General features: G+C 43.3%; 1 protein-coding gene across 7 annotated transcripts in view; it reads left to right on the plus strand.

Annotated features, from left to right (window-relative positions):
* LOC126519322 (12S rRNA N(4)-cytidine methyltransferase METTL15) overlaps positions 1 to 14,608 on the plus strand; it is a 131,700-nt gene that overhangs the window by 37,691 nt on the left and 79,401 nt on the right. For 6 of the 7 annotated variants that reach the window (XM_055065118.2, XM_055065119.2, XM_072284955.1 and 3 more), the window contains exon 4: positions 9,955 to 10,149. The exons of the other annotated variant lie outside the window; for it this stretch is intronic. In XM_055065118.2, coding sequence (XP_054921093.1) covers positions 9,955 to 10,149 — 195 coding nt within the window. The remainder of the gene's footprint in view (positions 1 to 9,954; positions 10,150 to 14,608) is intronic. 7 annotated transcript variants of the gene reach the window in all.

Raw genomic sequence — 14,608 nt, forward strand, 5'->3', positions numbered from 1 at the left:
TTACAGTAACACTTGTAATGTACACATCACTTGCAACAGTCTCTACATTAAAGAAGTGTGAGAATCATGAGTACTGCAGTAGTAGAGACATATGCAACATATCACGGACATGTTGAAATAAATACCTCGTCACGTTGTGCTTGCATCTAAAAAATTCACAGGTAACTGCGTCATAATATATCCCAGGTAATGGCATGCATTTATCCAAATGGAGGCAAAGCACCAAGAATTCTACTTGGCAATCTCCTCATTGCAAAAGAAGTTCGAAAACACATTTAAAATGCTGCAGGCCTCTGGCTCGACGGTCAGCCCTAACGGGCACAAGACACAAATACATCCCACCCAAGAAAGGGAAATGGAAGTAGGTAAGGAAAGAGGTTATGAACTTCATGGCATCCCCACGCTCACACACAACTTTATAAAACAGATCCAGAACGAAGTCCAAGAAAATATGAGTAGCATTGCGATTCTTTTAACGAATTTCATGTCAGACATAAAATCACTCATCGGCGAGGAGTTAAGAATCCAGAAACAATATGTAAATGAGGCTGTGGGAGGCTTGCAGAGAGCAATTAATAAGTGTCCTCTTGCTACCCCAATCACCCATAAACCATCAAAGGCGGGTCAGGACGACGCGAAGGCTCTCGTACATCATAGCTGAAACTAAATTGAAAAGTGCAGAACAATTAGATATTTGGCTATGGAATTGCCGCACTTTTCACAAGCGGGCAGCCGCACTCCAAAATTATATGAACGGCGCACCAATCCAACCTGGTGTAATATGCCTGCAGGAAATCGGCCCCAAAGTGGTCAAGCTGCAAGCACATTACACCTTGCCAAATTGAAATTATCCCCGCGTTGCCACCCTGGTGAGCCGGAGTATCGAGGCAAAAGCAGAGCAGATAGAAAATCTTCAGATCAATCATCAAATAATAAGATTATTCCCTCTAAAAAGAGGCAAAATTAAGGCAAGAACTGTAATAGTAAATTTGTACAGTCCCCTCAAAAACGGGAATGAAGATTTTAGTAAACTCCTTGTGGAGGTTCTTAAAATATCGGGTGCCAAGGACCACCTCGTGGTGCTGGGAGATTTCAACGCTCCCAACACCGTATGGGGCTACCCAAAAGACACACCAAAGGGAACACATCTCGAACACACTGCATCCAGGCTGGGGCTGAGCCTGCTCACCCTCCCCACCATGCCCACCAGGATGGGCAACAGCCAAAGTAGAGACACGTTCCTGGACTTCACTCTCACACGCAACATCAGGGACACCACCTGGACCAACCTAGATGAAAATCTAGGAAGTGATCACTTCCTCATCAGCATTTCCCTATCGACTCTCAAACTACGCTGGGTGGCAAAGGAAACGACGCTGACAAACTGGACAAAATTCCGACTACACAACTCTCTACCCAATGCCGAACGGGATTCCACGGGGGAATGGTCCGATTTCATTAAGGCAGAACACGGGCAGGCATCAAAAAAGATTACACGGATGGTGAAAACACCAGCAGTGGACAGCCACCTGCTAAGCCTGTGGGAAAGCAGGCGTAAGCTGCTAAAAAGGTGATAATGATAAAATTTAATAGTCTTTCCAATTCTCAGTATGGTTTTCGTCCTGGCTATTCGACCGATCTTGCTCTTATCTCCCTAACAGATCGCTTAAAGGAAGCTATTGATGAAGGTAATTTTGCTGGTTCAGTTTTTATTGATCTTACGAAAGCTTTTGGCACTATTAACCATCACATTTTGTTTTTAAAGTTGGAAGCTCTAGGCATAACTGGGCCAGCACTAATGTTACTACGAATCTATCTGCAGGATAGAGAGAGAGAATAAACTTTTTTATTCGGTGAATGAAGCTTTGGAGAGGCGTCCTCATTCCAGGATGCCTTGAGCTCGGGCCGCGTCCTGGGCCCTCGCAATCAGCCGTTGCTGATCCTCGAGGTCGGAGCTGGCCAAGGCTCTCTCCCAAAGCTCGTTAGTGGGGTAAGGGTCCGCAGGATTTAATGGAGCCGCTCTGCAACCCCCTACTATGTGCCTGAGGGACCCGGGCTCTGCGCAGAAGCGGCATTGCGGAGAGAATTTTGTAGGGTCTATGAGGTGATTTCTGGTTGGGTGGGGGAATGTATTAACCTGTAGAGCTCGGAGGCATCGCTCCTGCTCTCTAGGTAGTGACTTGTGTGGGGGTGCGTATGTTCTGCGGGTGAGCTTGTAGTGTTGTGTGATGTCTTGGTAAGAGACTAGAGGGTGCATGCGCTCGGGTTCAGATTCCTCGGCGTCGGCTCGGTGGGTCAGATCTCGAGCCACGTGGTTGGCGACCTCGTTGCCAGGAATGCCTTGATGAGCTGGCGCCCAGATGATCATGACTGATCTCGTTGGCGGCTTTTGATTGATGATCCGGAGCGTAGTGGTATGAATTCTGCCGCTGGCAAAGTTGCGGCACGCCTGTTGGGAGTCGGTCACTATGACTTCAACCTCTGTTTGGGAGAGCGCGAGGGCTATGGCCGCTTCCTCGGCTTGGAGGGGATTGTTTCGTGTGAGTGAAATGCTGCTCCGATGTTCTTTGTTGACGACTACGGTGGCTGTTGTGGCTGCGTGTCTGGAGTAAGAAGCCGCGTCCGTGTAGGCTGTAGAGGGTAAAGTCCCGTATCGCTTGTGTATGGCCAGGGCGCGGGCCTCCCTTCGCTCTGCGTGGTGCACTGGGTGCATATTGCGAGGTAGAGGACGTACGGTGATGTTTCTCCGGATGGCATGGGGTAAGCTCACAGTCTCAGGCGGCGGATGGCTCAGAGGGGCAGAGAGCCCCAGGCGTAAGAGAATGGACCTCCCTGCTTCCGTAACCGCCAGCCTTGTTCGTTGACTGGATAAATGTGCCTCGATCAGCTCCTCGATAGACATAACATAGTTAAAATTTCGAATGTTTTTTCCGAAGCTAAGGTTACTAACCTAGGGGTACCACAGGGTTCTATTCTCGGTCCTTTATTATTTTTAATTTACATTAATGATCTGCCTGACTGTCTAACATCCTCACACTGTGTATTGTACGCCGACGACACAACCATTATTAACTACGATAAAATATTTCTTTCTTGGTTACTAAACTCAATAATGACTTGGCTAAGGTTACAAACTGGTGTATAAATAATAATCTTGTTATTAATCCCTCGAAAACCAAGTTTATTGTACCATCTTGTTCAGTTCCGTTGCTGATTCTTGGTTCCCATTTAATCCCTTCTAGCACTCGTTGCTCATCCTTAGGGGTAGAACTAGAGTCTAACCTCAAGTTTCATTATCATCTCTCGAATATTAAAAAGAAAGTTGTTTACGTCATTTGGTTACCGATTAGAGCCCGCCAATTCTTTAACCGTTCTACACTTGTCTCGCACTATTACGCTTTTATACCCTCGCACATTAACTACTCGTTAATATGTTGGGGAAATACATATATTACTCACCTCAGTTCACTTGAAGCTTTGCAAAACCAAGCAATTAGAATAGTCACCTCTAGTCCCTATAATACTAGCGCTCTCCCATCGCTACACTCTAATAACATTCTGTCTGTCAAAGAAACTGTGTTGTATAATCTGGGTATATTTATTTTTAAGTTATTGAATAATGAAGTTCCTGCATGTATAATTCCTAAAACATGCCTGATAAACGCTAATGTCGCTAGATTTGCTTTACACAATAATCTCATTTTACCTCAGGTGCGCACTAAGTATGGCAAACAATCAGTTCATTTTTTTAATTTTGGAATTCCATACCACTTTGCGTCAAAACTTCGCTTTCAACATCCATATTTAAAAACATCTAAAGAATTTTCTTCTAACAGAAAATATTTAACATTAACTTTTTTTCTTCTTTTCTTTTTTCTTTTTTTCTTCACTCTTATTACTTCAAATATTCCGCTGTTCTGATACCTTTTTCATTTATTAATAGTCATGTGTATTTCGAAGCCATTTTTTGTTGCTTCTATTGTTGAATTTGTGGTCATGTATATTTGAAATTCTTTTTTTTTTGTATTGCATGTTTGGGTAAAATGTGTTGTCCGTTACTGTTAAATTTGCTTAGTAAATTTTGTTTTGCTGCATTTGCTCCTTGCAATTGTATAATTTCTTTTGTTAGATTTCTTGTAACTAACTCCTAATCTTGTTTTGCATTCTCCAGTACTTACTTTCTTCCATGTTTGCTTATATATGATTTTAATGTAGTTCTATTCGTTGCTTTAGAAAACGCATATTTATAGATAACAGGAGGACCCGATACAGTCATTGACTAGGGGACCTCCTTCTGTATATTATTTTTTTTTATAACCTGTAATTTATAATGAATGAAATCAATTTCAATTTCAATATGACTCCTATTACTGTAACCACCGCTGGAATCGCTTCTTGATTAACAATCTCAAATTATCAACTAGTTCTCGATTTGATGGCATTAACACGAAAATCCTAAAGTATACAGTAGTCCCTTCCAGTACAATCATTAGTCATATATTTCAGCAGTCACTGTCAACAGGGGAGCTGCCGAATGATTGGAAAGTCAAAATCACACCCATCTTTAAGTCAGGTGACAAGAGCGATGTAATTACCATCCCATATACTAATAACTAGCATTCCCTGCAAGCTATTCGAACACATCATTTTTACTAATAACGTTCATCACTTAGAATGTAATAACTTCTTTTTTAAACATCAGCATGGATTCAAAAAAGGCCTTTCATGTGAGACACAACTAATCAAATTCACTACGGATCTTTTTGAAAATATGGACGGCAATGCTCAGACTGACTCAGTACTCATAGACTGCTCTAAAGCATTTGATCGCGTTGCTCACTGTCGCCTCATTTCTAAACTCTCATGCCTTGACAAACTAACAATTTCTTGGATAAGAAACTTTTTGTCTTTTCGAAAGCAATCCACTGTCATTGGCCAGTACTCTTCCCTTTTCAGTAACGTAACATCAGGCGTAGCTCAGGAAAGTGTCCTTGGACCCTTACTCTTCCTGATTTTCATCAATGACTTGCCATATAACGATACATCCAATATTCGACTATTTGCAAATGACTGCGTTATCTACCGTCAAATCTGCTCCCCCGCTGATCATATTGTTCTTCAACATGACCTTCAATGTGTCACTAACTGGTGTTTGGATTGGCAAATGACCCTGAACACTAACAAATGCAATCTAATGACATTAACTAGCAAAAAACCTTATTCTATTTTCAGTTACTCACTTGGCAATAGTATCGTTGCTTGCACATCTTCATGCAAGTACCTTGGCATTATTCTAACACCTAGCCTTTCATGGTCATTCCACATTGAAAAAATAATGGCTAAAGCATCGCGCACTCTCAGATATCTAAAATGTAACCTTCACAGCGCTCCTTCACTCACCAGAAAGATAGCCTACCAAACATTAGTGCAACCCCAGCTTGATTTCGCTGCTTCTATATGGTCACTTCATCAGGCATATCTAATCCACCTTCTCGAGTCGATCCGAAACTGTGCTGCACGTTTCATTGCTAGAGATTATAGCTCATTTTCGACAGTAACTAACATCAAGTTGTCGTTGTCACTTTCATCTTTGGAATCACGCAGGAATATAGCGTTGCTTTGTCTTCTGCACAAAATCATGCATAGTGTATGCCCATCTACTGTACCACTCGTTCGGCCCTTTAACACATCTAGAAGTCTGCATAATCATCTCCGTTTCCAATGCATCTTCGGTCACACCAATGCATTCAACTACTCAGCTTTGCCATGTGCAATTGTGCTGTGGAAGGGTCTTCCTGATAACATCGCTGACATTGACACCCATTAACCTTCAGACAAAAAATCAGTGCAATATTTGGCTAGTACTTAGCTAAACACAAGTATCTGTGTTAGTTTTTTTGTTCGTAACTTTATTGTTGTGTATTTATGTAAGCAATTGTGCTAAAATTGTTTCATCATCATCATCAGCCTGGTTACACCCACTGCAGGGCAAAGGCCTCTCCCATACTTTTCCAAATACCCTGGTCATGTACTAATTGTGGCCATGTCATCCCTGCAAACTTCTTAATCTCATCTGTCCACCTAACTTTCTGCCGCCCCCTGCTACGCTTCCCATCCCTTGGAATCCAGTCCGTAACCCTTGATGACCATCAATTATCTTCCCTACTCATTACATGTCCTGTCCATGCCCATTTCTTTTTCGTGATTTCAACTAAGATGTCATTAACTCGCATTTGTTTCCTCACCCAATCTGCTGTTAACCCATAACGTTACACCCATCATTCTTCTTTCCATAGCTTGTTGCGTTGTCCTGAATTTAAGTAGAACCCTTTTCGTAAGCCTCCAGGTTTCTGCCCCGTAGGTGAGTACTGGTAAGACACAGCTGTTATACACTTTTCTCTTGAGGGATAATGGCAACCTGCTGTTCATGATCTGAGAATGCCTTCCAAACGCACCCCAGCCCATTCTTATTCCTCTAGTATTTCCGTCTCATGATCGAGATCCGCGGTCTCTACCTGCCCTAAGTAGATGTATTCCCTTACCACTTCCAGTGCCTCGCTACCTATTGCAAATTACTGTTCTCTTCCGAGACAGTTAAACATTACTTTAGTTTTCTGCAGATTAATTTTTAGACCTACTCTTCTGCTTTGCCTCTCTAGGTCAGTGAGCATGCATTACAATTGGTCCCCTGAGTTACTAAGCAAGGCAATATTGACACGTGTACTTATCTTTATTGGGCGACCACGTTTCGCCGCTTAACAAATATTATCACACAGCGCGGGACGCGCCTGCATGTATCCGAAGTTTCTGGAAAGTTATCGATGCTTCTATCCGCTTTCTGTTGTAGCCGAACTTTATGTTATATGATTTCATCGCCTGACGCAAATGGCGTAGAACTTTGGAAGGCACGCAGGTCCCAACGATTAGTCTTGAACATTCGATGATTGATGTATAAAAGCCGACGCGCTTGACCCGTTGATCAGATTTTCGACGATCGCCGACCGTGTTCGCCGCTATCGTTGTGCTATAAGTGTAGCCTGTCTTGTGGGCACAGGTAAAAAAAAAATGTTAGTTTTGTCGTTCACAGTATTGCTACTGTTTTCTTCAACGTCACCACCACGTGACAATATTATCAGTGAATCGCAAGTTACTAAGGTATTCTCCATTAACTCTTATCCCCAATTCTTTCGAATTCAGGTCTCTGAATACCTCCTATAAACACGCTGTGAATAGCATTGGAGAGATCGTATCTCCCTGCCTGACGCCTTTCTTTATTTGGATTTTGTTGCTTTCATTATGGAGGACTACGGTGGCCGTGGAGCTGCTATAGATATCTTTCAGTATTTTTACATGCGGCTCGTCTACACCCTGATTCCGTATTGCCTCCATGACTGCTGAGGTTTCAACTGAATCAAACGCTTTTTCATAATCAATGAAAGCTATATATAACGGTTGGTTATATTCCGCACATTTCTCTATCACCTGATTGATAGTGTGAATATGGTCTATTGTTGAGTAGCCTTTACGGAATCCTGCCTGGTCCTTTGCTTGACAGGAGTCTAAGGTGTTCCTGATTCTATTTGCAATTACCTTAGTAAGTAGTCACTTTAGTAAATAGATTACCTTAGTAAATAGATTACCTTAGCTCCACAATTGTTATCTGTAACGCCCCCCTCACGCAATACTCCTTCTGGAGCCTGTGAGGTATACGAAATAAAAACAAAATACTTTCCAAATGGTCATGTGCACTTCGGGGGAAGTCAATATTGAGGTTGGGCCATGCAAACTTTGAGGGTGGGCCATGCAAATATTGGGGGTAGGCCAAGTCAGTTTTGGGCCCCTGCCAGGTCGGTTTCAACTTGGTTTCCGAATTGGACAAAGTCAGTTCTTTGGTGCGGGGCACGGCATCTGTCCGATGCTGTTGCTTTTCACCGTAGGATTTCGCAGTGTGAGCCACAGCAGGTCTAACACCAGGAATGTGGTCTGGTCATGTAAGTTTTCTTGCCGTCGTATGTTAACGCCGGACAGTTGCCTTCATGAGCACACAGGGCTTTCACCCGAGTAAACAAATGGAAGCAAGCATGAGGACAGAGCAAAGAACGAGAGCAGCACTGCCCTCGTGTGGTGCCCATTGCAACACTGTGCCGCACCAACATGCTCAAATTCCAGATGTTCTCTTTAGAAATCAATTCATTGAATTGATCAGCTTTTTCTGGCATGAAAGAGAACATTAATATATTTTATTCATTCGTTATTGATGCTATCAAATTCAGTCACTAAGGCAATGCCTATGAAGCATTCAGTATATGTGTAGGACCTGCAAAATGGCTGCCATTCTTTCAGCATAGCTCTATCTTAAACATGGATGCAGTTAGCTGTAAACGAACTATTTCAGTGGTTATACAAAAATGGTTTTTATTTTACATCAGAAAGAAAAAGGTGGTAGTACTATTTTTGCATGCATGGCAGTTACAGCCAGAGCCAGTCTTACTGTTCAGAGAATACACGCTCTGCTAAAACAAAAAGAACACAAATTTTCAGTTTCAACATTTCCCAAAATGCAGTTTTATTCCTCACACAGTCGTACTGACACCAAAAGCAAATAAAGCTCTGAACATCATAAATATCCTATTGCAGAAGAACTGTAGTTCCCATACAGACCTCAGCTGTTAATCTCTGCCCTGTCCGAGTAATCGTTAAATTAAAGTGTGCGGATGTCTAGGTTATATAAAAAATTGTTTGGTTTTAGTGAGATGTATGTGCAGCTTAATCATCACTAGTTCACACTTCTTGTGATGACTAGATTGTCCAAGTTTGTCAGTGGCGCGCACCTATCCACACTTGCATGGTGTTTGCACAATACTTAGACTTGCCAACAAGCAATGCTAACAGAATTGGTCTGTGTTGAAGAATTGTTATGCTTGATTCTGTTGCTCTGAAACAGTATACAATGAGTGTCATTTGCTGTGGCAGATGTGAAATGAATATACAAATGCAAGGAGTTCAAACATTTCTGGCATGTAGTACTGCATTCTTCATTTTTCCATGAATAATGTGTGTCGGAGTCACCAGCTGGACCATCAGATACCAGGAAACAACTAGGTTGCTCTTCTTACAAAGTAATATAATAAATGTAATAGTAAGCAATAGTATCCATAGTGTCCTAGAGACATGCGCTCTCTTCGAATGCAGTGTTCAGGCTAAGGTCTTGTTCTGGATCAGTCACCTTCAGGAGACCAGTTTTAGAAGATTCTGGGCACACTGTGGCAGCCAGAAATGAAACTATAGTTTATGGAGATCATTCAAAAATCGAGTGCTGGATTGTAGTGCTTTCCTGGCACAGAGCAAACTGCCAACAAGCATTCTTTGAGAGCACCTGCATTGATGCCTTGCCTGTTACACCAAGTCACAACTGTTGCACTGGTGCCCTTGAATGCGTGGCCACTGAATCAACCCTCTATAAATCATGCTTCCAAACTTGTATACTTTCAGTGGCTTATTCTAAGCGTAAAGTGATATCGCACACATGTTACAAAGGTATGTTAACAGCTTGCTTGTCACAGTAAGCTTTACAATATTGTTCGCTGCTTGAAGAAGTGGTTTAAAGGCTTGAGTGGCTATTCTGAAATCTCTTATGGTGCTGCCAACATTCATACTTAGAAATTTGAAATTTCATTGCCCGCATAAGGACACTGTAATCCTGCAAAGGTCGATACACAATCGGCTGACATGGAAAGGTATAACGCGAGGCAATGCTCTCTTTGCTGAAGCGACCAATGGTGTGAGATTGCTATAAGTATAGTAAGTATAGTACTGGTAGAACTGGTAAGTATAGCATTTCACCTGTTTTAGTGATTGCCCAGCAGTGCAAGGTGACGATTCCTTCCATTAGAAGACTTGCTCGCGTGCCTTCTTGGGGATGGGTGATCTTCTCCTAAGCATGGTGCTCTGCAGTGCGGGACGCCTGGTGCCCCTGCTGGGTCGGTTCAGTGAGCTGGGCCCCCTGCTGGAACGCCACGGAGTGTCTCCGGGCAGCCTGGACGGCGCACTGGTCGACTGTGGCTGCTCCTCCATGCAGATGGACGACCCCCAGCGGGGATTCGGATTGGCACGCCAGGGGCCCCTCGACATGCGCATGGATGCAGCCAGGCAAGGCAGAGCCAACCCACTAAATGTCCACAATGCCTTCACTGCTATCAGCAGTGCACCCTGGTCACTGACATGCTACGGTTTACGAAAGGGCACGTGGGCACAATCACACGAGTCAGCTGCCAGAGGCTGCTCCAAGCTTCAGTGATATTAATCGCAAAGCAAGCTGGCCCGAACTATTTTTGTTGCAAGAGCTAGTTGCCTGGGTAAAGTAGTAAATGTTTACTCCTTTGTCCTGCATGCCTCTGTGACAAATACAGTGGAACAGCAGCTAGTGCGTGGTGCCACCCTTATAATTTGCTTATAGCACACTGAAATCCAGCCTGAGTGCAAAGAAAATGTTTGCAAAGCATGGCTTACCTCTCTCTGTACGAGTTTGGCATTGCGAGCCATTGGTCACTCCACAAAAGTGCCCGTTTAGGTGTGGCACGTGCAGGACACCTGTTTGCACAACTGTATGCAACACTTGCTGCACTGCCGTCTTTGCCTTTGTGCTATGTCATCAGGCCTCACCATAGTTTCAGAGCCACCGCTGCCACTAGGTGCACTTGGGAGCCAGTGATGGCTGCCCTGTCGTGCAGCTTTGGCAATTATGCATGCAACACCAAGGGGGGCAGCATCTGTGTGTGTGTTTCAAAGGCCACCGCTGTAGCCAATAAAGAATAAAAATAAATTGTTTGCATGCCATGCAGGCTCTGTTTGGTGGCATCTGTGAAATCTTCAGGGGACCATGGCAAATTGTTCGTTATTATTAAAACTTGTTATATTAGCCCCAAAATTAACCATTCTGCCCATCAACACATCAGTTTATTTGTTGCCACTTATGAACTATCCACAAAAACGTCGCTGTGGTTCTCAGCCCATGCTGTTGCTATTTTCCATAGATTCTACCGCCATGCATCACCAAAGCACCGTACGCACTGAGTGGTGCACGCAAAAGAGGTGCTGACACCAAGAAAACCATGTTGCCATGTTGCCATGCCTGTGGTCATCTTGCGCGTTTTTTTCCCTTCGATGCTGTCTCAGGTTTTCCGAATCCATGCACTGCGGCATCCGCTTTCTGCTTCTTGTCGTCTGTGTTAACGATGACGATAATGGTGTTAACGATAACAATTATACAGTGACAACTCAGTTAGCTGACAAGTTTATAGAGTTTCAAACAAGACACAAGTTCAAAGGAAACTTGAAATGGTGAGCAGTAATCCTAACGAAGAAAAGTGCCCTTGTGGAAACATTGGCTTCAGCAATATTCATTGTTCAGCTACTGCTCAAGATAACATGGAATGAACCAAACCACAGAGGATGTATTTTGTAGCCTCATTCACTGTCAAAATAATTTGAAGACAGCATTCTGAGAGACACCTTGCTCTGCCGTGAATGTGTTTGCAGGCTCTGCGCGGTCCATGAAAACGGCATAAATGAGACTGTTTGCAGTGCAGTCCTCCTGGCTCCATTATACTGAGTTGCTTGTGGCAGCCATGAACCCTAGTCCTCCACTCTCATCATTTGCTTTTTAAATGTGCGTGCATGCCCTAATGACAAGGTATTAATGAGGACCCTGTACTGAACCTTCTGGTTGCTTTCTTATGTTGTACAGCAATGACAAAAGAGTCTAGGGGTGTGCGAATACAGTAATACAGTAACTCAAACTCGCATATGTCGAAAAATGGTCCAAGTGGAAATTTTTCACGACACCGAACAATTTCCCCTATGTGCTATGTATTTCTTGCCCTTCATCTGGCAGTATTCTTGGGCCAAAGTGCTGATATCTCGAAATCTTGTCTAAGAGCAGGACAAAAACTCCGCTAGCAGAATGTTTAACAAGCCCCGCGCAAGGCTGCCGCGCCTACCACAAAGCGGATCATTTCCTCGAATGTCTAGTTGGAACCTAGTGGCATAGCAACTTCGTCGAGCAACCATGTGGCACGTCATGTGACCTGAGAAACCTTCCTCCATGCCTTCCTTCGTGCGTGCGCAGGGTCAGGCCCTGCAAAATAGCACGCTTGACACAGTTAGTTTTGTTCGCTTCAGGCAACCCCTGTGATTTACCATTGGCGGTGTTCTGATTTCTGTTTAAGTTTTATTCTGCACAATGCTCACGGTATGGATTTTTTGTTCTACGTAACGTAGAATAAAAACGCGCATGTCGCATGCATTCCGATAAATGCTGCCCGCATAGCACGTACTCATAAATGCTCACGTCGCTTGCATTTGCAATGCATGTGGCACGGACTTACCGTAAACGGTGCTACAGAAAGTGACGTGAGCATCCATGAGTACGTGCTATGCAGACAGGTTGTGAATTTGCCGTCACTGAAGTCGCTGGGATGGCTACAAATGTAGGGGACGGGGAAGGTGGCAATGACTAAAGACCTCGAGAAGCGCCGACATAAGCCAAAGCAAGAAACATGCTTTGCTTGCTGTGAAACAAAGTTGAATACAGCGGGGGGAATGATCCTCTCATGTGATGTTTGAAGCAGCTCGAGGATGCCTTTCTAGGTCGAAGTGCTACCATGAAGCAGACCAGCCTTGCACAGTTTTTATGTACTGAATAAAACGGCAGTGCCGAAAAATGGAGCTGGTTGATATCTCTGGAAAGTTGTTTTTTTCTTTGAAACCTTTACGAAGAGCCAGTTTAGAACCTCTTATTGAAAAGCTGTTCATTTATGGTGAATTTTTTAGAAAACTCGACTGCTCACTGCAGTTTCCGCAACTTTGCCTATCTCGAAAATCTGCTTATCTTGATATATTTTTCTAATTTTACTACTTTGAGTTAACGAAGTATTACTCAGAATGACAGAAAGCTGAGCTAGTTGGTAAGGATTCATGATGCAAAAAAGGTGAGGCGTGTAGGCAGGACGCAAGAGAAGAGAAGTGGACAACACAAACGCTGACTATCAGCTGAAGGGAGCACTGAGGCGAAAAAAGAAAGAAGACACAAAACTCATCTGTGCATGCTCTGGAATGGTGCCGTCACATGTCAGTCGGTACATGTGCCAGTTTACGTGAGAGATAACTGTTAAGGCGCTTAATCTCTTCCTTATGTAATCGAAGGCTGACTCATGCACGCACTTCCACCATTATAGAGATGGCATGCCTCTACCCTAAGACGCGTATCTTCATTCTTGTGCCTGTACAATATCGTGCATTCATCTAGCTCTGGCATGCAATTACAATCTTGGCAATGTAGGGAAAGATTAGAAGTATTCCACCGTTTAATGACCTTTTATGTTCCATTAACCTCTGCTTTATACACCGCCCCATTTGCCCTATGTAGAACTGGCCACAGCTAAAGGGAACCTTATCGTTCCCTTTAGCTGTGGCCAGTTCTACGCTCTTGTCTGAAGTTTTGGAAAACATGCTGAAGCATCAACACAATGAAAAGTGATAATGCCATTATCTTCAACAAAAACAGATTTAAAATAAGTATTGGACACTTCAGAGATAATGGCAACATTAGAGCATGACTGTCCATTAATGACTGCAGAAGTTGAGTTGAACACAGGAAGAACAACTGTTCTCCAGAATTTGGATGGGTTTTCTTTAAGGAATGTCATCAGGGTGTTGTTTAGCAGTAGTATCTAGCCTTCTGCATTTTAATCTTAAGAATGTTCTTAGGTGATGCTAGCATTGAGTTTTGTCGGACTTTTCGGGTGCGAGAGCCACGGCGAAGACACTTTATCCGGCAAATCAACTGTATAGTATCTCTAGTATACCATCGGTGCTTTCAGTTTCGCTTTATACACTCTTTGGGTATGAACTTAGTTATGCATCCTTCGACAATGTTTCAAAACATTTCAACTAACACGTCAACACTTAAGGCATCACTCGAAAACATACTTATCAAAATAGTATGGTGCAAGCGAGGCGACGATGGAATTATCAGCTCTAGAAAAGTCAAGGACAGTACTGTGTGTAGGCTTATTGGGCTCTAGAGCAACATCTAAACAGACAATTACCACCTTGTAATTTGAGATGCCTTCGACAACGTTGCATTCACTATACAAGAACTGATCACTCAGGAAGACCAAATCCAAAATGGCAGATTCTCGTGCGTACGAGCTAATGAACTGTGTTAAGTCATATGATAATGCAAGGTTGATTAGACAGTCACATGGCTCGATCACCCTGTTGAAGACAGAGAATGCCAGTCTATACAAGGGGCATTAAAGTCACATATCATTAATTTGCTATTCTGTAGCCTGTTTCCTGCGATATATTCCGTAACAGCCTGGAGTGAGTTGACATCATTTGGTGCTCAGTATACAGTATGCCAATCACAATACTAAAGCCACCAAAGTCGATCTTGCAACAAACAGATTTGCTGTGAAGAAGCTCCGGTAGCAAGACGTATCTAATATCTTGAGAAATAAAAAGCACTATGCCACCACCACGACCACCAGTTCTGTCATTTTTCAATACAGAGTAATCCGGGGGCAAAAATTCACTTTCAGAAATG

The sequence above is a fragment of the Dermacentor andersoni genome, chromosome 10 (assembly GCF_023375885.2).
Source record: "Dermacentor andersoni chromosome 10, qqDerAnde1_hic_scaffold, whole genome shotgun sequence".
Classification (NCBI taxonomy): domain Eukaryota; kingdom Metazoa; phylum Arthropoda; class Arachnida; order Ixodida; family Ixodidae; genus Dermacentor; species Dermacentor andersoni.